We start from the raw sequence: 27,329 nt of genomic DNA, 5'->3' as shown, positions 1-27,329 counted from the left end.
ATTGATTTTTCAGTAAACATTCATATACTTTTTAATTTATGTGCACATGCTATTTTTTAAATGTCAAAATGTGTGCTACTGTATTCGTTTCAAAGACAGCAGACTTCCTCTATACATGTCAATTTTTTTCCACGCAATCCAACCAGCTTATGTGTTTTTAATTGTCATGTCGAGGAACACGCTCCTTACATGCAAACGAATGGAGAATGTGGACGATAAAACATTTATAGATTTTTTAAGCCTGTCGCGATCTATTTTGGCTATTGCATGTCTTTCGCTAAAATGATTACTGGGGGGGGGGGGGGGGGGGAGACCTTTGTTTTGTTGGAGGGGGCGGCGTCAAAAGACATTGTCGGTGTTTTGGGAACGGGGGTCCCCAGACTTGCCTGCCTGCGGCCTGCGGTGTGGCTCAAAGGGGGGCCCAGCGCGGCCCATCTTCACCAACACAAACCCAAGACCCTCGCGAGGGGCCAAGCCTCACGGTGCGGACGACGCGGAGCTTCCTCAGGCGCGGTCTCGTCAGGCTGGCTCATGAGGAGGCGGAGAGATCAAGGCGGGGTACCTCACAAGGTGCTCGAGACGCAAGCCATGACGACCGGGGCGCCAGGCGGGTGCCAGCCCGCGCAGTGTCCTCCCTTCCTCTTTGGTGCAAAGGGGGCAAGCGCAGCCGTGGAGTACCGAGGCATCAGGCAAAGGTTGCCATTTTGGTGCAACGAGACCAAGACCAGGAGGACTACGAGACGGAGGTCACCGTGGAGCCCAAGACGGCGTCATCACTAGAGCTTTGCGCAGGCGAAGACTACTTTTGTCAGGATAGTTAATACTAGCTGTCCCCCTTCAAATTAGCCCGCCATTGTTGGCTCCCTTCCCGCTCGATATTTGGGAAGAGGACCAAGGCCTCTATAAATAGGACCAGCCACCCACAGAGCAAGAGAGGCAGGCAGGGAAGAGAGAGAGAGAGAAGATCAGAAAGAGAGAGAGAGAGAAAGGTGATTGAGCTCCTCCCAGCAGTTCATCACCCCAGTCAAGAACAGACCCTCACGAGGCTGTTCTTCCTTGTATTGTTCATCATCATCAGCCCAAGAGGCAATCCACCACACCACACACTGGAGTAGGGTATTACACCACAATGGTGGCCCGAACCAGTATAAACCCTGTGTCTCTTGTGGTGTTCTTTCCTTAGTTCAGATCCTAGCAAGGCGGAGGGGTGAAGGTAGGTAGAAGGCGAAATCTCCGCGCGCACCCCAATGTTCGAACCTCAAGGGTCTGCCGGAACCCGAAATCCGACATTTGGCACGCCAGGTAGGGGTGCGCCGGGATTCGTCTTCCACCACCCCGTTCTCCTCCGACCATCACGCCCATGTCTGACGCTCGTCGGGCCCGCGCCGAGCGCCGGGCCGTGCTCGCTTCCCGCGTCGCCCAGACGGCCCCTGTCGGCGGGCGTCCTCGCCGTTCCCCGTCACCTGTCGTCAACGCCGCCTCCGGCCCGGCGGGGGACGAGCATCAAGCATCGTCTCAGCATCCGTCCGTGCGGCAAGACGGCCACACCGCAACTCCCTTGCTCACCCCAGCTGGTTCTTCGTCCCGTGCGCTCCGCGCGCCCATGGAGGCTCGGGCTGCACTCATTGCGGCAAATGAGCTCCTGCGCTACCGTCCCGTCGATGACGTCTACAAATAATGGCTCGACCGCGTCGCCGAGCTCGTCCGTGCCGCAGGGGGCTCTCCTGCGCCGTCCGTTCCGCTGCACCGCACCCCGCCCCGCGCGGGCGATGAAGCTCCAGCGGCGCCCCGGCCGCCTCCTCCTCAGGAAGGCACCATGGATCCAAGGCGTGTGGCCCCTGGGCGGAACCCGCTCCGTCAGGTGCCAGCGCGGCAAGAGCAGAGCTGTCAAGAAGTCCCTCGCCCGCAAGAAGCTGCCCGGGCGCTCCCTGCTCCAGCACGTCGCAACCATGCTCCTGCTCCCGCGCGTCAAGACCCGCGCTGCTCCCAGCTGCAGCACGTGGGGACATGCAAGACCAAGCTCCCCGTCACCCAAGGCCTCCCGTGGCCACAGCAGGCTGCCACGCCTTCATCGCCGAGCTACGCAGCGTCGCGTGGCCCGGCAAGTTCAAGCCAGACCTGCCTCCTCGCTACGACGGCACAGCTGACCCTGCAGAGTTCCTCCAGCTCTACGAGCTCGGCATCGAAGCTGCCAATGGAGATGAGAAGGTCATGGCGAACTGGTTCCCCATGGCGCTCAAGGACGGGGCCCGCACCTGGCTCCTGAACCTGGCTCCGGGCACAATCTCCTCCTGGGACGAGATGCGCACCTGCTTCATCGCCAACTTCCAAGGCACTCGCGACCGGCCACCCGCCGTGAGCAACATGCGCCGCATCAAGCAACAGCCTGGGAAGACCCTGCAGAAGTACATCCAGCACTTCAACAACGCACGCCTCAAGATTCCCAAGGTGACTGAGGAGGCCATCATCTCAGCCTTCTCCAGCGGCGTGCGCGATGTCAAGATGAAGGAGGAGCTGGCGATGCATGAAGACCTGTGCACTTCCCTGGAGCTGTTCAACTTGGCAACCAAGTGCGCCAGGGCCGAGGAAGGGCGTCTCTCCCTCCTCGAGCTGCCTGCCGCAGACCCAGAAGAGAAGAAGCCCAAGGCCAAGGATGTGAAGCGCAAGGGGGCTGCCGTGCTCGCCGCAGAACCAGACACCAAGCGGGGCAGAGATCAGCCCGAACCTTCCAAGGGCAGCCGGTACTATGTGTACCACGACCTCCACACCCACAACACCAACGAATGTCAAGAGCTCTGAGCCGTGCGAGAAGGAAGGATTGGCCGTCGCCATGACCGCAGTGATCGGGGCTACGGTCGAGGAGGAGGAAGGAACGCATGACGCTGGGAAGACCATGGCCCGCGCCAAGGGTGGCGCGATCAACCTCGCGAGGATCGCTGGCAAGACCCGCCTCGCGAGGGAGGCTGGAGAGATCAGCCTCGCGAGGGAGACTGGAGGGATCAGCCTCGCGAGGATCACCCGCAAGGCAACGCAGGCCTCCCACCGCTGCCGCCGCAGCCAAGAAGAAACGAGGACCGCCACCAGGACGAGGGGGCTGGGGGCTTCCAGGAGCCGCGCGCGATCGCCTGCATCCTGGGCGGGGCACAAGCCCCAGCCTCTCAGCGTATCTTCAAGCAGTTCGCCCACAAAGTGAACGCACTCCTTCCCAGGCTCGAAGCAACGCGCCCTCTCAGGTGGTCGGCGTGCGCCATCACGTTCAGCTCAGCAGATCAGCTCAAGTGTGCGACTACAGCCGGAGTTCTCCCGATGCTTTGTTCCCCAATCGTCAGCAACGTGGTGGTCACCAAGACCCTCATCGATGGCGGGGCAGGGCTCAACGTCCTGTCCGTGGAAACATTCAACAACCTCCAAGTGCCCTACAGCCAGCTTCAGCCAGCCAAGCCTTTCTCCGGTATCACCGACGGCTCCACGGTCCCGATTGGGCAGGTCCGCCCCCTGTCACCTTCGGGGTACGCGACAACTACCGCACCGAGCTTATCGACTTCGACATCGCTCACATTCGCCTGCCGTACAATGCCATCCTTGGGTACCCAGCGCTGGCCAAGTTCATGGCCGTAACTCACCACAGCTACAACGTCCTCAAGATGCCAGGAAGCGGCGGAGTCATCACGGTGCCCTGTGAAGAAAAGGACGCGATGTGTTCCCTGGAACGAGCCTTTCAGGCCGCGTCACTGGAAGACCCGGATCGTGGAAGCAGGAGGCCTCCCGGGACCGCCCTTAAGAAGAAGAAGACATCGTCCGACCCGACCACTCAGAAGGCTGGCCCCTCTGGGCCCGCGCTTGCCCAGGGGGAACCTCCTTCCATCGCATAGGAAAGCGCGCTCGGCGCCCTCCTCAGGCAGGGCTCGGGGGCTCTCCCCTGGAGGGCCACCGACCTAGCCAGGGTCACGAGGGAGGCGCTTGGGCACCACATGGAGGCGTGTTTCGAAGCACGTTTCCCTCAAGAAGGAGCAAGTCAAGGAGATCCAGACCCTCAGGAGTTCGCCAGCAAGGCCATTCAGGAGCTACAGGAGTCAAAAGTCATGAAAGGCAGCCGCCGCCTACCAGCAGTGGCTCCCCATCCAGGCGAGAATGGTGGGCTGCGCGTCTGCATCAACATACCAGGGCTCAACCGAGTCGCCTCTCTGGAGCGCCTCTGGCTCTCATGAGTGGGGCGCTGCGAAGGCCCACCCCACAGCTACGTTCGCATGCCTTACGGCTTGCCGAACGCGGCTGCCACGTACCAGCGCCTCATGAGGGGCATCATGGAGGCACAAGAGGCCAGGCATTCCGCAGCCCTGGCAGGGATGGAGATGGCCCGTGAGGAGCCGCCAGCGCCTCCGGAGCTGCCCGAGGCCCCTGGGCCTGGGGGCTCGTGAGGATCGTCTCCCGCAGCCCACCGAGTCTGCTACACCAACACCCCTTCGTCCTCAGCGTCATCAGGTGACATCTTTCAAGTTTTCACTTCCAGCTGGGAGCACCCCCCAGGGCTGCATTATTCCCAGGCCGCGTGGGTCCGTCCCTACGGCGTGTATCCCTTTTTACTCCATGTTGTTAGCTTACCTTGTTGGGGGCGCCCCTCGGGCCGCATGAACCCCAAGCCGCTCGGGCCAGGCCCAGCAGCATGTATCCCGTTTGCATTTATTTCCGATTATGCGTTAGACCCACCATGCTTGATTATTTGATGCCGGTCCACGGCACTTCTTCTTCTCCATGCCGACCACTTGCACGTTAAGGGGGAGGGGTACCTGAGCATCGCAACTCAGGGCTCTTACTGGCTCTCCAGCCCTCACCCTCTGGCCTTATCCATGGCATCGCGACCTGGCATACCAGCGACGGCTGAGACCAGCTTGAGGGCCGGGACCCGAGGACGTAGAGTGCCGACATCTAACCAAATTTGTAGGGACACATCACAAGATAAGGCCCAGTGCCAGGCGCAACCCGCCTAGAGGTAGGGCCCCGTGAGTCCCGCGCTGGCTCACGGGTGCCCAGATACACCTCGCCAGGCCCTACCGTGCCAGCCACGTGTCAGGGCGGGGCTGTACACGCCCCGGGGGCTCCTCCCGGAGGGGCCCCCCTCCCACGTACCAGTGCAAGCACCATGCTCTGTGCTGGCTGACGACACTGCCGAGGAGCGGCTATGCCCGTACACATACGGTAGCGCTATGCTCTCCGCTGGTGATAAACAACTGAGGGTGGCCCCCAGGCCGCACCAACCTCAGGGAGCCCAGAGCTCAGTGTCTAGCCTCGTCGTAACGCCTCCCCACGGGAGTGCCGCGCGAGGGGGCTAGGCACGTGGGCTGCGCCTGGGTCACACCCAGACGCACGCCGCTCAGCCAGGTCCCCCCGGGCCTGGTTCGTCACGCGTCTCTCCCCAAGCAGAGCCAAGGTACGAAGGCCGTTCATGCGTCAAGGGGACTCCTGAGCATCGCGACTCAGGAGCCTAACTGGTCACATAGCCCCTCACTCCGTGGCCCCGTCTTGGTTTCCGGTCGGGACCAACGCTGGGTGAGGTACGCGCGCGGCCGGGCTCTGCAGACGTAGAATGATAGATCCACCCGCATCACACCTCCCTACTTGCTGTTCGTGCGCCAAGGGGGGCTCTTGAGCATCGCGACTTAGGAGCCTAACTTGTCACGTGGCCCCTCACTCCTTGGCCCCGTCCTGGTTTCCGGTCAGGACCAATGCTGGGTGAGGCATGCGCGGGGCCGGGCTCTGCCGGCGTAGAACATAAGCAAGTAGGAAGGAAAGGCACAAATTTCAAGGAATTCAAAAGCAAATATTACAGTCCACATTGTTATATCAATGCCAAACGCAAGTTTAAACGCCTCCTCAAGGCATGATACATGTGCAGGAATTAAAGGCAGGACAGGAGCCGCGACGGAGTCACTTGTTGGCGATGGAGCAGCGCGGATTGGGTATGCCTCACGGAGCGGTGCTGATGGCCCGGAACTTCCCCAGCAGGGCCTCTGCGCGACCCTTCACGGCCTCGGCAGCGGCACGGCACGCTCGCCGCTCACTGGCTCCAGCAGGCTATCAAGGTCGACACCGGGATCGCGAAGGTAGATGCGGGTGAGGACCCGTGTCATTGCTGCAGAAGACAGGACACGCGCCTCGGCCTCGGCCGCGGGGCCCAGGCCAAGGGCGACATCTTCAAGAGCTTGAACCAGGAAGGGAAGCAGCTTGGCGGGGCCGTCCTCGGCGCTAGCCAGTGGGCTCTCTAGGCCGCTGTCGTAAAGCGTCCTCAGTGAGGAGCGAGCCCTCGCCTCCATCTCCGTGAATGCCACGCGGTCCTCGGCAAGAACCAGGGCCTCGTCGTCCAGCTTGGCCTTCCTCGTCCCCAGCTCCTGCTCCAGTGCGCCTAGGCAGTCGCGGCGTTTCTTGAGCTTGACCTACCTCTCCTTGAGAGCCGCCTCGCAAGCCTTCACGCCTTCTTCCTGCTCTTGGCGAAGGCGGACCTCGTTCTCGAGCTGGTCCCGTAGACCTTGCAGTTCGCCCTCCAGCGCCTTGCAACGACCACGGACGTCGACCACCTCCCCCAGGGCTGCATCACGAGCAGCCTTCGCCTCAAGGACGGCCTGCTTCTCCTTGTCGCACACCGTCGAGGCCTGGATCAGCGCCGCCCGAATCGAAGCATTGGAGCAAACCCATCCTGAAGCCAGCTCCAAGCGCCTGGCCACCAAGCGGGGGTCGGCGCCAAGAAGATCCTGACGCAGTCTGTCCAGCTCAGCAACAGCACGATCCAGAATGGCAGAAGGAGTTGGAGAGACAACAGTTGGTGGAGTAGGAGGAGAAGACGGCAGCGCGGCCACAACATCCTGAGGCGGAGTCTGCTGCGCCCCGACAGCCGAAATGGCGGCTGCAGGCAAGAGCACCTCGGGAGCCACTTGGGCCGTGGGGGCTGAGCTCGCCCCAGCCGGCTCAGCCAGGCCTCGCGAGGATGACCGGGCAGGAGAAGCCTGTGCATCGCGGTCACCCTCCTTCGCGGGCAGAAGCGCTGCCACGGATGGAACCTCGGGAGCCCCCTTCGGCTTCTTTGTGGCGGGCGCCAGCCTATCCAAGAGACACGGACGTCAAGCTTCAGAAGCAGAGCAAGAGATAAAGACAAGAATCGAATGCTTACGGGTCGTCGCCAGTGAGCTCAAGCGGCCTCCGGCCAAATTTGAAGCCTGAAAGCCGGCTGGAAGGGTCAACGTTGGGAAGCTTGGAGGCGGAAGGCGCATCTGCGTTCTGCCCCGGGGCCGGGGCAGACCCGCGGGAGATCAGCCCGGTCCTGTCCTTCTTAGGGATCGGGGGTGAGCTCCCGCCGTCCTGCTCGTCGTCGTCTTCATCGTCATGCTCGTCGCCATCGCTCGGAGAGAGGCAGAGAACGCAGGACCGACGCCGGGGGAGGGGAGCCCTCGACTCTCCGTCGGTCGCCTCGGAGTCAGGCCCTTTTCCCCGCTCCCCTCTTCCTCCTCTTCACTGGAGTCGTCGGAGGGCACGTCCACCGGTTCCTCGGGAGTTTCCATGGGCACGGGCCCATCCCCGTTGAAGACGGGCACGGACTCCACTACCTGCTCCCAGTCGTCGCGGAGGAACAAGGGCGTAGGAGCGCCCGCCAACCTCGCCACATCGCCCCCGACCAGAGATTGGAGCCAGATCTCCGTCGGCTAAGGCCGCGGGGCTCGGACAAGGCCTCCACATCGGAAGTGAGTACTGCCGAAGCGGGGCCAGATGGTGCTCCAGGAATTCCCTCAGTAGCGACGTGCCGGTCAGCTTCGCCGCCGCCATGTTGGCCGGCCTCAGATCCGCGTCCATCTTCTCCAACATCAGCTTCGCGCGGGGGTCCGTGAGCTCTGCTCGACCCCAATCGCTGGAGCTCGTGGGCTGCTCCGTGGGCAAGATCAGCCGAGGGTGGATGCGCCCAGCATCCACCAAGACCCACTTGCTCCTGAAGCCCTCAATCCTTTTCCCGGGGTTCGAAATGGCAATGGCACCACCGTACGCGACGAAGCTCGCGCACGCGGAAGCAGTACCATGAGAGGTCCGGAGGTAGAAGTAGTGGCGCAGCAAGGCCACTGAAGGCTGCACCCCTACGTGAGCCTCGCAGTAATAGGCGAAGATCGCCAGGAGAAGGACGGAGTTGGGGTGGAGATGCAGGGCTTGTAGCTTATAGTGGCGGGGGACAGAGAAGAAGAACTCGGAGAAGGGAGGCACCAAGCCAGCAGCAATGGCACTTACGAAGAGCGGATAGAAGGTGCTCCCTTGACCCTCAGGGGTGGCGGAGCCGGCTTTGAACACCTTCGCCCCGTTGACGCCCCGCATCGTCGCCATCCGGCCCAACCGGGCGAGGCTCGCCTCCGACACATTCGGCGGATCCAGGGCAGACGAGTACCAAGCTACGGCCGGGGGCTGACGAGGCGCCATGGCTTCCTAGGTCACACGGTCGGAGTGGATCTGGAAATTTTGGAGGAAGGAAGGAGAGGCCCAAGAAAGGGTATCTGAGCAGCAACCGGGGAAAGCAAGAAGCAAAGCCTAGGTGGATGCCGCTCCTTTATCAACTCGCGCAGTTGCTAGGGCGCCCACGTCCAGTCAACCGCCACGCGGCGCCCAAGGCCACAGGCTGTTAGGGCCCGTGGCGCTTCGCTCTTGCCCTTCCGCCTCCCTGCACGGCCAAGTCCGGGCGCGCCTTGGGCCCGGGGGCTACTATCGGCGTTTTGGGAACGGGGGTCCCCAGACTTGCCTGCCTGCGGCCTGCGGCGTGGCTCAAAGGGGGCCCCAGCGCGGCCCATCTTCACCAACACAAACCCAAGACCCTCGCGAGGGGCCAAGCCTCGCGGGGCGGACGACGCGGAGCTTTCTCAGGCGCGGCCTCGTCAGGCTGGCTCACGAGGAGATGGAGAGATCAAGGCGGGGTACCTCACGAGGTGCCCGTGACGTAAGCCATGACGACCGGGGGCGCCAGGCGGGTGCCAGCCCGCGCAGCGTCCTCCCTTCCTCTTTGGTGCAAAGGGGGCAAGCGCAGCCGCGGAGTACCGAGGCATCAGGCAAAGGTTGCCATTTCGGTGCAACGAGACCAAGACCAGGAGGACTACGAGAGGGAGGTCACCGTGGAGCCCAAGACGGCATCATCACTAGAGCTTGCCATTGTTGGCTCCCTTCCCGCTCGATATTTGGGAAGAGGACCAGGGCCTCTATAAATAGGACCAGCCACCCACAGAGCAGGAGAGGCAGGCAGGGAAGAGAGAGAGAGAGAGAAGATCAGAAAGAGAGAGAGAGAGAGAGAAAGGTGATTGAACTCCTCCCAGCAGTTCATCACCCCAGTCAAGAATAGACCCTCGCGAGGCTGTTCTTCCTTGTATTGTTCATCATCATCAGCCCAAGAGGCAATCCACCACACCACACACTGGAGTAGGGTATTACACCACAACGGTGGCCCGAACCAGTATAAACCCTGTGTCTCTTGTGTTGTTCTTTCCTTAGTTCAGATCCTAGCAAGGCGGAGGGGTGCAGGTAGGTAGGAGGCGAAATCTCCGCGCGCACCCCAGTGTTCGAACCTCAAGGGTCTGCTAGAACCCGAAATCCGACAGACATGGCCCCCAATTTACATGTTCCGCACTAGGGGCCACGTAAAACTACATGTCTTTCTACATTGGTCACAACTAGGGGAGGGGACATTTTGTTTTCTTGGTCGCAACGGGGGGAGGAGGGGGGCACCTTTTTGTTTTGTCGGAGCGGGAGCCGTCGAGAGACACGGGGGCCTATTTGCATATCCCACACTAGGCACGGAACTACATGTTTTCTCTAACTTGGTCGCAACACCGACTACCCTACGTTTTTGTCGAATGGGGTGGCATCGAGAGACATGGGGCCCAGTTGCATGTACCATAGTAGGCACGCAACTGCATGTCTTCTAGCTGGGTTGCATCCTGAGTTCCATTTTTTGTTGTTTGCCAGAGGGGCGGCTTCTAGTTTTCTGGTCCCAACTCGGGGAGGGGGGTACCCAATGTTTTTGTCGAATGGGGTGGCGTCAAGAGACATGGGGCCCAGTTGCATGTCCCACACCAGGCATTCAACTGCATGTCTTCTAGCTTGGTTGCAACTAGAGGGCTTTTGTCTTGACGGTGGGCGCGGCGTCGAGAGACATGGGGGGGGGGGGGGCAGTTGCATGTCCCAGACCAGGCACACAATTGCATGTCTTCTAGCTTGGTCGCAACTAGAGGGATTTTTTCTTGTTAGAAGGGCGCAGCGTCGAGAGACATGGGGCCCCAGTTGCACCTCCCACACTAGGCACGCAACTGCATGCCTTCTAGCTGGGTTGCAACTTGACTCTCATTTTTTGTTGGTTGCTGGAGGGGCGGCTTCTAGTTTTCTGGTCCCAACTCTGGGAGGGGGGCGAGTACCCAATGTTTTGTCGAATGGGGCGGCGTCAAGACACCAGGCACGCAAGTGTATGTCTTCTAGCTTTGGTCACAACTAGAGGGATTTTTTCTTGTCGGAAGGGTATGGCGTCGAAGAGACATGGGGACCGAATGGCATCTCCCACACTAGGACACGCAACTGCACGTCTTCTAGCTTGGTCGCAACTAGAGGGATATTTTCTTTTTGTCAGAAGGGTGCAGCGTCGAGAGACATGGGGGCCCCAGTTGCATATCCCACACTATGCACGCAACTACATGTCTTCTAGCTTGGTCGCAACTTGACTTCTATTTTGTTGTTTTTGTCGGAAGGGTGGCTTCTATTTTTGTTGGTCGCGTCTTGGGGGGGGGGGATACCCTTTTTGTTTTGTCCGGAAGGGCGCGGCGCCGAGAGACATGGGCCCCAGTTGCATGTCCCATAGTAGGCACGCAGCTGCATGTCTTCTAGCTGGGTTACAATCTTTGACTTCCATTTTTTGTTGGTTGCCGGAGGGGTGGCTTCTAGTTTTCTGGTCCCAACTCGGGGGGAGGGAGGGTACGCAACTGCATGTCTTCTAGCTTGGTCGCAACTAGAGGGCTTTTTGTCTTGTCGGTGGGCGCGGCGTTGAGAGACATGGGGGGGGCCCAGTTGCATGCCCCAGACCAGGCACGCAATTGCATGTCTTCTAGCTTGGTCGCAACTAGAGAGGATTTTTTCTTCTTGGAAGGGCGCGGCGTCGAGATACATAGGGCCCAGTTGCATGTCCCACACCAGACACGCAACTGGATGTCTTCTAGTTGGTCGCAACTAGAGCGTTTTTTCTTGTCGGAAGGACGCGGCTTCGAGAGACATGGGACCCCAATTGCATCTCCCACACTAGGCACGCAACTGCATGTCTTCTAGCTTGGTCGCAACTAGAGGGATTTTTTCTTGTCGGAAGGGCGCGGCGTCGAAGAGACACGGGGCCAGAGTTGCATCTCCCACACTAGGACACACAACTGCATGTCTTCTAGCTTGGTTGCAACTTGACTTCCATTTTTTGTTGGTTGCCAGAGGGGCGGCTTCTAGTTTTCTGGTCCCAACTCGGGGAGGGGGGCATGTCCCCCAATTTTTTGTTGAGTGGGGTGGCGTCAATAGACAAGGGGGGCCCAGTTGCATGTCCCACACCAGGCATGCAACTGCATGTCTTCTAGCTTGGTCGCAACTAGAGGGATTTTTTCTTGTCGGAAGGGCCCGAGTTGCATCTCCCACACCAGGACACACAACTGCACGTCTTCTAGCTTGGTCGCAACTTTGACTTTTTTCCATTTTTTTGTGCTTTGTCGGAGGGGCGGCTTCTAGTTTTTAGGTTGGCAACTCGGGGGGTGAGGGTACCTTTTTGTTTTGTTGAATGGGGCGGGGTCGAGACATCGGGCCTAGTTGCATGTCCCACACCAGGCACACAACTGCATGTCTTCTAGTTTGTTCGCAACTAGGAGGGGCTTTGTTTTGTCGGAGGGGGCATCGTCAAGAGACATGGGGCCCAGTTGCATGTCCCACACCAGGCATGCAACTGCATGTATTCTAGCTTGGTCGCAACTAGGAGGGCTTTTTTGTCATTGTCAGTGGGCGTGACATCGAGAGAAATGGGGTCCTAGTTGCATTACCCACAGTAGGCATGCAACTGCATGTCTTCTAGCTGGGTCCCAACTTGACTTCCATTTTTTGTTGCTTGTCGGAGGGGCGACTTCTAGTTTTCTGGTCCCAACTCGGGGAGAGGGGGGTACCCAATTTTTTGTCGAATGGGGCGGCGTCAAGAGACATGCGACCCAGTTGCATGTCCCACACCAGGCACGCAACTGCGTGTCTTCTAGCTTGGTCGCAACTAGAGGGCTTTTGTCTTGTCGGTGGGCGCGGTGTCAAGAGACATGGGGGGATCAGTTGCATGTCCCCAGACTAGGCACACAATTGCATATCTTTCTAGCTTGGTCGCAACTAGAGGGCTTTTTGTTTTGTCGGTGGGCGTGGCGTCGAGAGACACAGGGGAGGCCGAGTTGCATGTCCCAGACCAGGCACGCAATTGCATATCTTCTAGCTTGGTCGTAACTAGAGGGCTTTTTGTCTTGTCGGTGGGCACGGCATCGAGAGACACGGGGGGGGGGGGGGGGGGGGGCAGTTGCATGTCCCAGACCAGGCATGCAATTGCATGTCTTCTAGCTTGGTCGCAACTAGAGGGATTATTTATTGTTGGAAGGGCGTGACATCGAGATACATGGGGCCCCAGTGTCATATCCCACACTAGGCACGCAACTGCATGCGTTCTATCTGGTTTGCAACTTGACTTCCATTGTTTGTTGGTTGCCAGAGGGGCGGCTTCTAGTTTTCTAGACCCAATTTTTTGTTGAATGGGGGGGGGGCAGTTGCATGTCCCAGACCAGGCACGCAATTGCATGTCTTCTAGCTTGGTCACAACTAGAGGGATTTTTTCTTGTCGGAAGGGCACGGCGTCGAAGAGACACGGGGCCCGAGTTGCATCTCCCACACTAGGACACACAACTGCATGTCTTCTAGCTTGGTCGCAACTTTGACTTTTTCCATTTTTTTGTGCTTTGTCGGAGGGGCGGCTTCTAGTTTTTAGGTTGCAACTCCGGGGGGGGGGGGTGAGGGTACCTTTTGTTTTGTCGAATGGGGCGGCGTCGAGACATCGGGCCTAGTTGCATGTCCCACACCAGGTACGCAATTGCATGTCTTCTAGTTTGTTCGCAACTAGGGTGGCTTTGTTTTGTCGGAGGGGGCGGCGTCAAGAGACATGGGGCCCTAGTTGCATGTCCCACAGTAGGCACGCAACTGCATGTCTTCTTGCTTGGTCGTAACTGGGAGGGACCTTGTTTTGTCGGAGGGGCGGCATCAAGAGACATGGGGACCAGTTGCATGCCCACAATAGGCACGCAACTGCATGTCTTCTAGTTTTGGTCACAACTAGGAGTGGCCTTGTTTTGTCGGAGGGGGCGGCGTCAAGAGACATGGGGATTAGTTGCATGTCCCCACACCAAGCACGCAACTACATGTCTTCTAGTTTGTTCACAACTAGGGAGGGGCTCTGTTTTGTCGGAGGGGGCGGCGTCAAGAGACATGGGGACCAGTTGCATGTCCCACACCAGGCATGCAACTGCATGTCTTCTAGCTTTGGTCGCAACTAGGGGGCTTTGTTTTCTCGGAGGGGGGCGGCGTCAAGAGACATGGGGAGCCCAGTTGCATGTCCCACACCAAGCATGCAATTGCATGTTTTCGAGCTTGGTTGCAACTAGGGGGGAGAGGGGACTTTTGTTTTGTCAGAGCGAGCGGCGCCGAGAGAGATTGGGGGCAAGTTGCATGTCCCATACTAGGCACGCAACTGCATGTCTTCTAACTTGGTTGCAACTTGGGGGCATTTGTTTTTTCGAAAGGGAACGACGTCAAGATACATGGGGCCTAGTTGCATGTCCCGCACTAGGGCAGCATTGAGCGACATGGGGCCCAGTTTGCATGCCCAACTATACTCATGCAACGGCATGTCTTTCTAGCATGGTCGGAACTTAGTGTCTTTCTACCATAACACCGCCATTTTCCACCACGCTTGCAAACACAAATCAAGCATGCTCTACCCTCACTGTGTAGAGGATTTATGAAAAAATAATATTCATATACATTTGTTTACTTTCTTCTTTTTGCATTTTTTGTTTTCCCAAGGATTTGAGAAAAATATATATTTTTTTGTATCTTATTCTAACAACGGAGCTCATTTTCTCAAAAAGAAAAGGAGCATATTAAGGATGAAGAGTTACTTGTCCAGATCCTCGGACACATTTTTTTAATACTTTTTGTGTAGGAAAGGAGTTTTTTCGAAATGGAGGCAAAAGATTTGTCTTATCGATTAATTAACCAGAGATAATTGCCCAACAAATCAACGGAAAACAGTGACTACACACGGTGTGCTACTGTTTTCTATTTTCTTTTTCTTTTTTTTCTTTAAGTCTCCAGAATGTGGACCCAGGCTCTACTTCTTTCTAGAGTTCACCCAACGGCACATAGACACAGAGAGAGAACGGGAAAGGAAGGAAGCCGCATCACGGGGGCGGTCACATCCAAGGTTTCCGGAGCGAGATGCTCGGCGGCGCCTCTCCAGAGTTCGCACGCCTCGCTGATGAGGTGAGCTACGGCCCCTTTTCCGCTCTCTCCGCTCCACCCACACAATTCGCCCCCCGTTTGCGTGTACGCGAGGCGAAATCGAGCTGCGGATGTCCATTTTCTGCAGTATAGGATTCATAATTTGTTGAAGAATCATGATTCCGTGAGGGAATTGCAAGTGTAGAAGAGGGATTTTGGTGTGTTTTCGTGCAGCGGCATGGGGGGGGGGGACTAGCGTGGTCGGCCGTGAGGTGAAATGGGCGCCGGTGGTGCTGCCCGACGAGAGGGTGTCAGGGGCAGCGTGGTTGTCTTCTCCATCGTTCTCCAGCGGCACCCCGGCCAGCGCCACGCCTGGTCAACAGGATGTGGAACTTAGTAGGACTATGTCTGAATTTTATTATGTGCTCTATGAGAGCGTCAATCTAATTCTGTTCACTGTCAGAAGGCATTCTGTTTGTTTGTGTTTTTTCTGAACTTAACATGTGGGAGCTGCTCAGATACAACGGCAACTAATCAATTTAGAGAGCGGGAACACGAATCATGGACAGATATGTATGCATGTTTTTGCAGTTTGCTGCTTGTTCTTTAGTTTTGCAATCTTGATATGCGGCGTCAAGTATAGTCCCCTTGCAGAATTTGCCAACTGGAATTTGGAGCGAATGATTCCTGTACTTGAACAATGTTTGTGCACTCTGTTGCCTGAAAATTCAGAGTTTGTGTACTTGAACATGTTTTTATTTGTACTTATGTTTTGAACAAGATATATCTGCGATTCACAAGTAAATGATGGCACCAGAACTGCTAGTCTATAGCAGAATTTAGCAGTTTTGTAGTCCCCTCGCTGAATTCACGCAAACTGGAATATGTTTTTGCGTCTTGTCCCCTGGATGAATTTGCTAACTGGAATATGTTGTGTCTAGTCCCCTTTTGTCTAGTCATTCAGTGATTTGTGAGCATGGGAGGGATTTTGTATTTTGTTGAGATTGCGTCTTAGGAGAATGTACGCACCTAAGAACGTTTTACAATTTTAGATCTACACAATTTCTTGCACACATCCGCCCTGAGTTTACAAGCAAAACATTCAGCCAGATCAAACCATTTTTTTGTGAAAGAAATGCAGCATGCTCGAAGATGGCAAGTGTCTTTTTTGGGTAATTTTTTGTCGCTGTTTCAAACCGAAAAAAGATACTATTTGTGATTCTCTTTCTGCTACTTGCAACTCTTTTTGAGAAATCAAGTATATATTAGGCCATATTCCTCTTTGAGGACAATGCTTGGTTTATTTTCATATGCGTAAATTCCTCTTAACCAATTCTAAACCATATCCCGGCTCTGTATCTTATTTTGTTAGCTAAGTGGCACAGTAAAGTTTTCGAGAGGGAATCCAGTGATCATTTTTATTTTTATTTTTTGTCTTTTTTGTGTGTAAATCCACTTTTGTGATCTATATTTTTTAAATTAATGTGCCTCTTTTTTTATGGAGCAGTGTCTGATGGATGCCCGCAAGAAGATTGAACACGAGATTGAAAGTAAAGCCAAGGCGTCCTTGAAAGAAGGGTTAGGTCAAGAGCTTAAAACTGTACGCACTCAAAATCTCATCATCTTTTTTTATTTGTTTTGATTTAACCCCTTTTTTTGTACATTTTGTTATGAATCTCATCATCATTTTTTTGGGCATGAAGTTTGTGGAGATGGAGTATATGGTGTGAATATAGATTCTGGGATGGAGTTTGTGGATATGACCATTTTTTTGGGCATGTTTTTGGTTGCTTTAGTCGTACTTGGTTGCCACTGATGTATTTTTTCAATTATTTTTGGCCTGCTTGTACCAAGTATTTTTGCCAATGCCTGTTTGAATTTTTTTCTGAGGCATTTGGCATACTGGGATAGTTGATTTTTTGTTTTGAGCCAATGTGTGTGTTCTACACCAAGCTGGCCAGTGTTGTGTTATACATAGTTCTGTTTCTAGGCAATTCTTGCCATACTCCATTCCCTCACAGAAATCTGAGCTGAGCTAGTACTTGCGACGGAGGGACACAGGGGTGGGCGGCAACAGCCAATGTGGGGTATGCGTGCGTGCGTGCTTCCGCGTGGCGCGACGAGCATTGTGGTTGGGATCGGATGTCCACACCGCGAACGAGGCTGTGACTTTAAGCACCTGCTAGTTGTCCTTCTTTTTCCTCACACACAAAAAAAGAAACCTGCTACTTTTATTAAGTATTTTGTTTTCGCCTAACTGCATCTCACTTAGCAGCACCTTTCTCAAGCCTGCACTACTAACCGAATCAATCATAATCGTTGTCTTTTTCACTTTCCCTTATCTGAATTTAGACTCCAAGATCATAATCCTTGTCTCTGATGCATAACTTTTTTGAATGATTTTGGTGCAGTATTTTTTCTTTTAGCTAACTGCACAGTAAAGTTTTGAGAGGGAATCAAGTGATCATTTATCTTTCTCTTATTTGTGTTTGTGTTAAATCCACCTTTTCTTTTTAGCTAACTGCCTCTTTTTTGTTAAATGCAATCACCCATTTTTGTATGCTTTTTGCAATGTCTACTGCTTGGTTTTTCGTTAAGCATTAGCAAACAAGGGAAGTTACCCTGCAACATATGTGTGTTGTTTTTGCTATTTATCTTTTTTTGGCCTAGAATATGTTTGCAAAAGATACATGTTACTATGCAACACTAATGTATAATATGCATTTTTTTGTGAACACAGCCACACCCAGGTACAGATATTGAAGATGAAGAAGGGAACCCTGGTAGTGATAGGAATGAAGAAGGGAGACATCAGTGTGTGGAAGATACTGATTTAGATGAGAGAGGCTATGATGTCGAGATCACTGACACTGAAGCATCAGACGATTTGCTATATGAAGAAGTTCTGACGGTGGTGTGTAACTCTTTATATACAAATACACACTTTTTCTTTTTCCAAGGTTATTAGTTCATATAGGAAGTTTTGAACTAGGCAACACATGTTGAAAGAGAGGCTATGATTATTTTCTTTTTTTGATGTTTAAAAAAATAGCTAACGAATGATTTGTGTTGCCTCTTTATTTTCTTTGGCAATAAGCTGATGAACGAAGATATGTGTGACGACCAGATCATCCGTTGTTTCCTAGTTGTGGCATTATCAACATTCCTCTGCCCGACATCAAACACTAAACCAAGCACCAAATATATGGGAGCTCTAGTTAATGTGGAGCAACTCAAGCAACTAAATTGGTGTAGGTTTGTTCATGATTGGGAGTTGATGTATATAAAGAAATACCAAAAGGAAAAGCTGAAGCAGAACCGAACAATGATGACTCTAGGAGGATGTATATACCACCTAGCAGTATGTCACTCTTTTTTTTCAAATCCAATGTGTTATTTTTATGTGATTAAGCTATTTTTTGTGTTTGTTTTATCTTTGTTGGTGTAGTCCTATATCATCTAATCTAATGCTTTACCTATTTTTTTGTTTTTTTGCAGGTCCGTTGTCTTGATTTTACTGATTTTGGCTCAATTCAAATCCCATCTTTGATGCCCAGAATATGTGTCTGGAAGGGAGATATGGTCAAGCATTTAAGTGACATGACCATTGGAAGAGATGGAAAGTATGGATGTCTCACAGTAAGTTCTTTTGCCCTCCTTTTCTTTTTGTCATCCAAAAGCATGACATCCTTTGTGCAACATTTTCTAATTTTTAAATTTCTTACACTTCTTTTATTTCTATATGCATTTTTGTAGATAAAAGAAGTATCAGAAACCTGCTACAAGGATGCAACATACGAGTGGGCAAGTACGATTAAGAATTCAATTTCAGGAAAGCGATAAACAATGTTGCAGGGAATTCTTTGTCTGACAAGGTTTGTGACCCCGTGCTTTTTTTCATTGAAGCAAACCCTTCTTTTTTATGCGGTTTCTATATGTACAACCTATGTCTTTTTTACAAGTTTTCACTTTTTGTGATGAATCATGTATTTTTTTTTTGGACCAGGTCAAAGAGGATATCTTCCTCGCTTACAAAAACCATATGAAGAATGAATACATAAATACTTGCATCAAAGCTAAAGGGCTTCTGCTAGACACGATCCGCATCATAACCAATGCCTCTGGTGAATCAGGTGATACAGTTAAAGTGGGCTTAACAGGAACTGAATTGAATGCAAGCCAACAGTCCAACAACTCAGGAGACTGTCAAACTACAATCGACTGAACTTCAAGAGGAAAATGACAGAGGTGTGTCACCATTTTTTTGCTGTAATCCTTCAATAGTAGTTCCTTTTCTAACATGTGCCTACAAGTCAGTCTATAAGTCAACATTTTTACAAAGGTGTCACACCTCCCGTCTGGTGCCCCCTTTTTTCTCCTCCCCACGCAGGGCATCTGCTGCAAAGGAAAACGGATGTTCTATCAACTAGCCAACAGTCTGCTGGTTCTTCTGCATCAAAAACAAATGCTGGAAAAGGGAGCATAAATGAAGCTAATGGGTTTTGTAGCAGCCCTCCTAAAGTCCATGAAATAGGCAAGTTGAAGGTGCGCACTGCAAACACATAGCTTTTCTGATCTCACACCATTTTTTTCTTTTTATTTTTGCGTCTAACCATGTCCCCTTAAACAGTCTGACTCCGGAGCACAATGTCAAAGAGAGCATTCCTCAAAGGACCCCATGCCAGAAATGTGTGTTCCAGCCGCATCAACTTTCGCTCCAGGAAACCATGTAGATGGAGGTACAACTTTTTGGTTTTTTGTAACTTTTTAATGTTCTTTTCTTTTTCTCGTTCTCTTGAACTTACATTCCTAACTCCATCTTTTTCATTTTTGAACCATAGCAATTTTGATGCAATACAAAAGGAGGAGGATAGATGCCCAATCAAGCAGCGAACCACATGATCCATGTTCAATCAAGCACAAGAAGCCTTTGGAATCTCTTTTGAAGGTACAGAATGTGCTTTTTTTTCTTTTTCGTAATGCAAGTTGATTTTCAAAAAGATTTGTCTAACATAGTTTTTTGCTTTTTGTGTTTGCATTCTTTTCCTGCAACAGGCTGACAAAAAAATCCCCTCAAAACAGGGTGAAGAAAAGGATGAAGTCCACACTCTAGATAATCAACAAGAGAAAAGCAGCAGCCTCAACTACATGCTTATTGGAGAAGCAAAAGAGAACCACGTTCAAAATGTAGCAGAGAGTGCCAAGGAAGACATCCCAACAGAGCTCATTCAGTCCAAAATAATTTTCACGGAATCAAAGCAAACAACATTTTCTGGTTTTCAAAACACATCAATTCAGGAATTGGTACACAAATTTTATTTTTCTTCATGTCAGCAGTGGCATTCATAGACATGCTTACACTCTCTACTTGTCAATTTTTTTGCCTTCTTCTATGTGTTTTAACTGTGTCTTTTTTCTTTGTTTTTTGTTTATTTACTTGAAAACAGGACCTGCAGAGGAAAAAATTTAGGGGGCGCCTGGATAACCTGAGCATAGACATTAATGTAAAAGCGCAACCAGAGAGTGGTAAGCATGTCTTCTATTTTTTATGCTCTCTATTTTATAAAAACTGAAGCATAGACATTAATGTACCAACACAATTAGAGGTCTCATTTTCTTGTGTGTGTGTGTGTTACCGAAATGCTTTATTTGTTTTCAGCGACACATACAGATGAGGTTTTTGCAAGAGGATATAAAATCATTAGCAACTTTCTAGACAAGGCAAGAGAAAAATATTTCCTCGCCGATGATAGCACCCCCTCATTCAGGATCTCTGAAGATGTGGATGAATGTGGAAATATAATCGAAGAACATGAATTGTGGAGGCCTGTATGGATGAAGGATGAGTGTTACAAAAAAGATAGAGGCTAGTTTTTCAATATCTTTTTTTCATCCACAAGTGGTTTCTCCTGTCAACATAAATGCCATATTTTCAATGCACATAACATTTTTTCTTTTTCTCATAAACAGGCAACGAAGTTGAAGATCGCCAAAAACTTCAAGGAAGTACAGCCAGAAGAAGTTGACATTTGTGTGCAAGGGAATACAAACTTGAAGGTATTCTCCCCCCCCCCCCATCTGTTCAAATTTTTCCTATAAACCCAAGCTATTTTTTTTACTTTTTTTGTTCTCTCTCTGTGTTTTTGTTACTTGGTTTTTGCAACGTGTAACACAGAAACAGGGAAGCAGTAGTTCAAACTACGAGCTAAGCATTCAGTGCGCCCAAAGGGAAGTACAAAGAAGTTTGATGTCTGAGACGCCATAGCCCCCAAAACCAGTTGAGGAGATTGTTGATTTGGTCAGTTTCGCAAAAAACTTTATTGTCTTATAGTAGTTTATCACAAATAGGCTTTTTTCTCCAAGCATTTCTAGGGTTGACTTTTCCTTCCTTTTTTCTTTTTTATTCACCCTATGTGGCGCAGACAACACCTGAAGTTCAAATGTCAACTGGGTGGAATCACAGGCAAACTTGCTACTCACCATGCAAAAATAATAACGAGTACACAACCGAGACTCCCCCACTCAAAATGAAGAAGGTAGTCTTGAAATAGCAGATTTCTTATCAAATACAAGCATGTATTCTTTTTTCGTACTAAAACAATCCTTTTCATATGCACTTTTGTGTGTGTTTGGTTCTATTTTTATGTTTCCCCCAGGACTACTCCATGGTTCCAATAATAGGAAAAAGGTTATTTGCAGAGGAGGAAAGCTGTCAACAAGAATCCAGTGGCAGCAAAAGGAATCCCGTACAACTAATGGAAGAAAAAACTGTAAGAAGCCATTTTTTATTTTTTAAGTGCTCTCTGTTTGTTAATCGTTCTTTTCTTTTTCTGAAATTCTTTTTAATTATGCATCTAACATTTTTATTTTTTCTTGCCCTTTTTGTGTCATATGTATAGTCAGGACAACTCAAAATTCATGGAGAAAACATGTTTAGGCAAGAGCGTAGCACATTGGTCAACATAACTGATGATTTTTACAACACAAATCTCTCCTTAGGAAGGCCAAGCAGTTTCCGTGGAAAAGAAAATGCACCACCAAAGAGGATTGTCCAACCAAGCAGGTACCGTAGCTCACCGTACGACTGCAGCGAAAGGGGCCCAATAATGCCACATGAGAGAAAGATGTATGAGAACATAACATCTCTGGCCAATGTTGAAGGATCGTGAGTTTTTTCTCAGATGCACTATTTCTTTTTTGCAAAATGTTTTTCTTGCCTTATACTCACTGTAAAGACTTTTTGTGCGTAAGCTAACCTGCAAGCTGACATGTTTTCCTTTTGTTCTATATGTACAGCAGACCTGCAGTTTTGATTGACAAAACCATTGCCACATTTGGACAGTTGGGTAACTCGATGAAAATAGGTGGCCGGGTCCAGGCCTATGTCATAAATGTGTACTGTAGGCACCTATTTAATGAAAATCATCCTAGGAACTCACTCAAGCACTATTTCTTCCACACTGCATTTGTAAGCAAATGAAACCCAACCTTTTTTTCTCTCTGTTTGTTTTTTATGATTTCCCTTGTTTTTATTTTTTCTGTCATCGTACTTACCTACCTTTCAAAATTTTCATCATTCAACAACTTAAAAGGAATATTTCCTGGGCAAATGGAAAAATGATGAGGCAAGAATTTGGTGGAGGAAGAAACTGATTACGAGTTTCATTGGAGCTGGAAAAGCACATAATCTTTCGACGTCAGACAAGGTTTTTTGTCAAACTTCCTCTTTTCATTTTTCCACAACACAAGTTCAGCTATAATTTGGTTTAGTGTTTTTTCCTTATTTCAATATACACTAACTTGTTGTCTATATTTTCCCTTTTTCTGCATCAACTCCAAAATGGATGTACACAAGTTGTACTTTCCAACACCACATGAGGAACATTACTTTCTGTTCGTCATCGACATCAAGGGTCACATGTTTTATTTTCTAGATTCTTTCTACGATGAGAAGAGCTCATATCATATGAACATAAAAAAGAAGATTGTAAGTACAAGGGTTTTAAATACTGTTTTTTGTTTTTGTGATAATTATATTTTGTCTGCAAGTTTTTCCTGCAAACCTCAATAAATGTTTATTTTTTATATTTGAGGCAGATCTCAAGCTTTATATGCACTTGGTATGAAGCTCGGCTCCAGCCAATGGATTTCAATGCATTCCCTGCTGTTTACCCTAAAGTCCCTCAACAAGATAACGAGTATGAAACCAAACATCTACGCTTTTATTTTCCCTGACTTCCTTTTGCTTTGTTGTAACTTTTTAATACATTTTTTGTGATTTTTGTTCACAAACACCTGTACCTTTTTTGTGTGTATGTCTTTTTTCAGTACTGATTGTGGCATTTTCACTATGAAACTAATGGGATGGTGCCCAAGGAATCCAACCCCTATAGTTTTTTCACCAAAAGATGTCCCAGATGCTAGGATCCGATATGCTGTTGATCTCATGTTCAGCCACTACAACACTTTGGATGACGAGAAGAAGTGTGTGAAGGAGTTCCGCCTATAGGTTAACCCCATATGCATTTTTCTAGTTTTTTCAGATTCCTTTGCTTTATGTTTGTGACAGGATTTTATTAATTTTCCCCTTTGTGTTCTTATCCTTCCGTGCAGACATGAAAAAGTGCTGACAGCTCCTAAAAGACACCACTCATAGATGATAAGAGGAGCTGTATCAAGAGTCATATGTGAACACACAATGCTACAGGCATATATATGTGAACACACAATGCAAATATGATTCCTTGAAAGAGAAGGGGCGGGGGGTAATATATGTATGCTACATGCATATATATATGAACACACAATGCATATATATTAGTTTTTTGTATCTGCAAGCATGTTTTGAACATGTATTCGTGCTCAATTTTTTTCCAGTATGCTCTTTTTTTCAAGCAAAAAAAATCTGAATTGTGTTTTTACCTGTTTTTTAAAGTATTCAAAGACCAAAGAAAGTTTGATTGTTTTGATATGAACACTCACTTTTTTTCGTGTCTGTTTGTGTTTTTTTGACAGAAAATACCCAAGAAAGTTGCTGCTGCCACGCTGCTTGAAGAACAAGGGGTTGTTGGTATTTCTGTGGATGGTCGGAGATTCAAAAAAATCTCATACAAAACTAGTGATGATGGCCGCATTTTGTTTGGCAGCAAGAAGTGGAAAAATTTCGCAGCTAGCAGAGGACTCAAAGTCAACACAGCTGTTCTTATTGGCTTCAAGAGCAGCGAGAGGGATGATGTCCATGTCCTGGTTATCTTGAAGAAGCTTGGCTAGGCACCAGGCACAGCAACTGATGACAAGCAGAGCTGCGTCTATAATACTCATCTGTTGGGTATTCTATATATTTCTGTGTCGAAGTCTGTATGACGAACCTTTTTTCATTTTTATGCCATGTTGAACCTGTCAGTGTAGTTTTGCGTTTCTTATGTGTCCACCAAACAATGCGGCTGGAATAATATATGATGGGAACCCCTTTTTCTACATTATATTCAAGTGTTCACCTAAGTTTTTTATTGATTTTTCAGTAAACATTCATATACTTTTTAATTTATGTGCACATGCTATTTTTTAAATGTCAAAATGTGTGCTACTGTATTCGTTTCAAAGACAGTAGACTTCCTCTATACATGTCAATTTTTTCCACGCAATCCAACCAGCTTATGTGTTTTTAATTGTCATGTCGAGGAACACGCTCCTTACATGCAAACGAATGGACAATGTGGACGATGAAACATTTATAGATTTTTTTAAGCCTGTCGCGATCTATTTTGGCTATTGCATGTCTTTTGCTAAAATGATTACTGGGGGGGAGACCTTTGTTTTGTTGGAGGGGGCGGCGTCAAAAGACATTGTCGGTGTTCTGGGAACGGGGGTCCCCAGACTTGCCTGCCTGCGGCCTGCGGTGTGGCTCAAAGGGGGGCCCAGCACGGTCCATCTTCACCAACACAAACCCAAGACCCTCGCGAGGGGCCAAGCCTCACGGGGCGGACGACGCGGACCTTCCTCAGGCGCGGCCTCGTCAGGATGGCTCACGAGGAGGCGGAGAGATCAAGGCGGGGTACCTCACGAGGTGCTCGAGAAGCAAGCCATGACGACCGGGGGCGCCAGGCGGGTGCCAGCCCGCGCAGTGTCCTCCCTTCCTCTTTGGTGCAAAGGGGGCAAGCGCAGCCGCGGAGTACCGAGGCATCAGACAAAGGTTGCCATTTCGGTGCAACGAGACCAAGACCAGGAGGACTACGAGACGGAGGTCACCGTGGAGCCCAAGATGGCGTCATCACCAGAGCTTTGCGCAGGCGAAGACTACTTTTGTCAGGATAGTTGATACTAGCTGTCCCCCTTCAAATTAGCCCGCCATTGTTGGCTCCCTTCCTGCTCGATATTTGGGAAGAGGACCAGGGCCTCTATAAATAGGACCAGCCACCCACAGAGCAAGAGAGGCAGGCAGGGAAGAGAGAGAGAGAGAAGATCAGAAAGAGAGAGAGAGAGAAAGGTGACTAAGCTCCTCCTAGCAGTTCATCACCCCAGTCAAGAACAGACCCTCGCGAGGCTGTTCTTCCTTGTATTGTTCATCATCATCAGCCCAAGAGGCAATCCACCACACCACACACTGGAGTAGGGTATTACACCACAATGGTGGCCCGAACCAGTATAAACCCTGTGTCTCTTGTGTTGTTCTTTCCTTAGTTCAGATCCTAGCAAGGCGGAGGGGTGCAGGTAGGTAGGAGGCGAAATCTCCGCGCGCACCCCAGTGTTCGAACCTCAAGGGTCTGCCGGAACCCGAAATCCGACATTTGGCACGCCAGGTAGGGGTGCGCCGGGATTCGTCTTCCACCACCCCGTTCTCCTCCGACCATCACGCCCATGTCTGACGCTCGTCAGGCCCGCACCGAGCGCCGGGCCGCGCTCGCTTCCCGCGTCGCCCAGACGGCCCCTGTCGGCGTGCATCCTTGCCGTTCCCCGTCACCTGCCGTCAACGCCGCCACCGGCCCGGCGGGGGATGAGCAGCAAGCATCATCCCAGCATCCGTCCATGCGGCAAGACGGCAGCACCGCAACTCCCTCGCTCACCCCAGCTGGTTCTTCGTCCCGCGCGCTTCGCGCGCCCATGGAGGCTCGGGCTGCACTCATCGCGGCGAACGAGCTCCTGCATTACCATCCCGTCGACAACGTCTACAAAGAATGGCTCGACCGCGTCACCGAGCTTGTCCGCGCCGCAGGGGGCTCTCCCGCGCCGTTCGTTCCGCTGCACCGCACCCCGCCCCGCGTGGGCAGTGAAGCCCCGGCGACGCCCCGGCCGCCTCCTCCTCAGGAAGGCGCCATGGCTCCAAGGCGCGTGGCCCCTGGGCAGAACCCGCTCCGTCAGGCGCCAGCGCAGCAAGAGCAGAGCTGTCAAGAAGTCCCTCGCCCGCAGGAAGCTGCCCGGGCGCTCCCTGCTCCAGCACGTCGCGACCATGCTCCTGCTCCCGCGCATCAGGACCCTGTGCTGCTCCTAGCTGCAGCGCGTGGGGACATGCAGGACCAAGTTCCCCGTCATCCAAGGCCTCCCGTGGCCACAGCAGGCTGCCGCACCTTCACTGCCGAGCTACGCAACGTCGCGTGGCCCGGCAAGTTCAAGCCAGACCTGCCTCCTCGCTACGACGGCAGGCTGACCCTGCGGAGTTCCTCCAGCTCTACGAGCTGGGCATCGAAGCTGCCAACGGAGACGAGAAGGTCATGGTGAACTGGTTCCCCATGGCGCTCAAGGACGGGGCCCGGACCTGGCTCCTGAACCTGGCTCCAGGCACAATCTCCTCCTGGGACGAGATGCGCACCCGCTTCATCGCCAACTTTCAAGGCACTCGTGACCGGCCACCCGCCGTGAGTGACATGCACCGCATCAAGCAACAGCCCGGGGAGACCCTGCAGAAGTACATCCAGCGCTTCAACAGCGCGCGCCTCAAGATTCCCAAGGTGACTGAGGAGGCCATCATCTCGGCCTTCTCCGACGGCGTGCGCGACGTCAAGATGAAGGAGGAGCTGGCGATGCATGAAGACCTGTGCACTTCCCTGGAGCTGTTCAACTTGGCAACCATGTGCACCAGGGCCGAGGAAGGGCGTCTCTCCCTCCTCGAGCTGCCTGCCGCAGACCCAGAAGAGAAGAAGCCCAAGGCCAAGGATGTGAAGCGCAAGGGGGCTGCCGTGCTCGCGGCAGAACCAGACACCAAGCGGGGCAGAGATCAGCCCGAACCTTCCAAGGGCAGCCGGTACTGTGTGTACCACGACCTCCACACCCACAACACCAACGAATGTCAAGAGCTTTGAGCCATGCGAGAAGGAAGGATCGGCCGTCGCCCTGACCGCAGTGACCGGGGCTACGGCCGAGGAGGAGGAAGGAACGCAGGACGCTGGGAAGACCGTGGCCCGCGCCAAGGGTGGCGCGATCAACCTCGCGAGGATCGCTGGCAAGACCCGCCTCGCGAGGGAGGCTGGAGAGATCAGCCTCGCGAGGGAGACTGGAGGGATCAGCCTCGCGAGGATCGCCCGCAAGGCAACGCAGGCCTCCCACCGCTGCCGCCGCAGCCAAGGAGAAACAAGGACCGCCACCAGGACGAGGGGGCTGGGGGCTTCCAGGAGCCGCGCGCGATCGCCTGCATCCTGGGCGGGGCACAAGCCCCAGCCTCTCAGCGTATCTTCAAGCAGTTCGCCCGCGAAGTGAACGCAGTCCTTCCCAGGCTCGAAGCCACGCGCCCTCTCAGGTGGTCGGCGTGCGCCATCACGTTCAGCTCAGCAGATCAGCTCAAGTGTGCGGCT

The 27,329-nt window shown here is 51.8% G+C and overlaps 2 protein-coding genes across 9 annotated transcripts in view; both read left to right on the top strand.

Annotated features, from left to right (window-relative positions):
- Positions 1–14,449: 14,449 nt before the first annotated feature.
- On the top strand, positions 14,450–18,687 carry LOC123127250 (uncharacterized). 3 transcript variants are annotated; one of them, XM_044546864.1, is made up of 7 exons: positions 14,450–14,586; positions 16,052–16,144; positions 17,285–17,458; positions 17,672–17,905; positions 18,043–18,183; positions 18,301–18,419; positions 18,551–18,687. In XM_044546864.1, exons 1-6 carry the CDS (start codon positions 14,542–14,544, stop codon positions 18,385–18,387), a joined length of 774 nt encoding a protein of 257 aa, XP_044402799.1. In that variant the 5' UTR covers positions 14,450–14,541; the 3' UTR covers positions 18,388–18,419; positions 18,551–18,687. The 3 variants fall into 3 exon arrangements, with proteins under 3 accessions (XP_044402799.1, XP_044402798.1, XP_044402800.1); XM_044546863.1 differs by having other exon boundaries at positions 17,642–17,905; XM_044546865.1 differs by lacking the exon at positions 17,672–17,905.
- LOC123127249 (ubiquitin-like-specific protease 1A) overlaps positions 18,575–27,329 on the top strand; it is a 29,267-nt gene continuing 20,512 nt past the window's right edge. The window contains exons 1-12 of one of the 6 annotated variants that reach the window (XM_044546861.1): positions 18,575–18,792; positions 18,935–19,089; positions 19,175–19,283; positions 19,386–19,492; positions 19,600–19,848; positions 19,992–20,070; positions 20,204–20,410; positions 20,515–20,601; positions 20,720–20,842; positions 20,967–21,080; positions 21,201–21,314; positions 21,444–21,709. In XM_044546861.1, coding sequence (XP_044402796.1) covers positions 18,717–18,792; positions 18,935–19,089; positions 19,175–19,283; positions 19,386–19,492; positions 19,600–19,848; positions 19,992–20,070; positions 20,204–20,410; positions 20,515–20,570 — 1,038 coding nt within the window. In that variant the 5' untranslated portion in view covers positions 18,575–18,716 and the 3' untranslated portion in view covers positions 20,571–20,601; positions 20,720–20,842; positions 20,967–21,080; positions 21,201–21,314; positions 21,444–21,709. Of the gene's footprint in view, positions 18,793–18,934; positions 19,090–19,174; positions 19,284–19,385; positions 19,493–19,599; positions 19,849–19,991; positions 20,071–20,203; positions 20,411–20,514; positions 20,602–20,719; positions 20,843–20,966; positions 21,081–21,200; positions 21,315–21,443; positions 21,710–21,840; positions 22,013–22,136; positions 22,251–22,399; positions 22,532–22,641; positions 22,743–22,872; positions 23,054–23,157; positions 24,053–27,329 lie in introns of those variants that run through there. The other 5 variants (XM_044546857.1, XM_044546856.1, XM_044546859.1 and 2 more) reach the window with 5 other exon arrangements.

Source organism: Triticum aestivum, chromosome 6A (assembly GCF_018294505.1).
Source record: "Triticum aestivum cultivar Chinese Spring chromosome 6A, IWGSC CS RefSeq v2.1, whole genome shotgun sequence".
NCBI classification, from domain to species: domain Eukaryota; kingdom Viridiplantae; phylum Streptophyta; class Magnoliopsida; order Poales; family Poaceae; genus Triticum; species Triticum aestivum.
The sequence above is the reverse complement of the archived record's forward strand: the minus strand, read 5'-3'. Positions and strand labels throughout refer to the sequence as shown.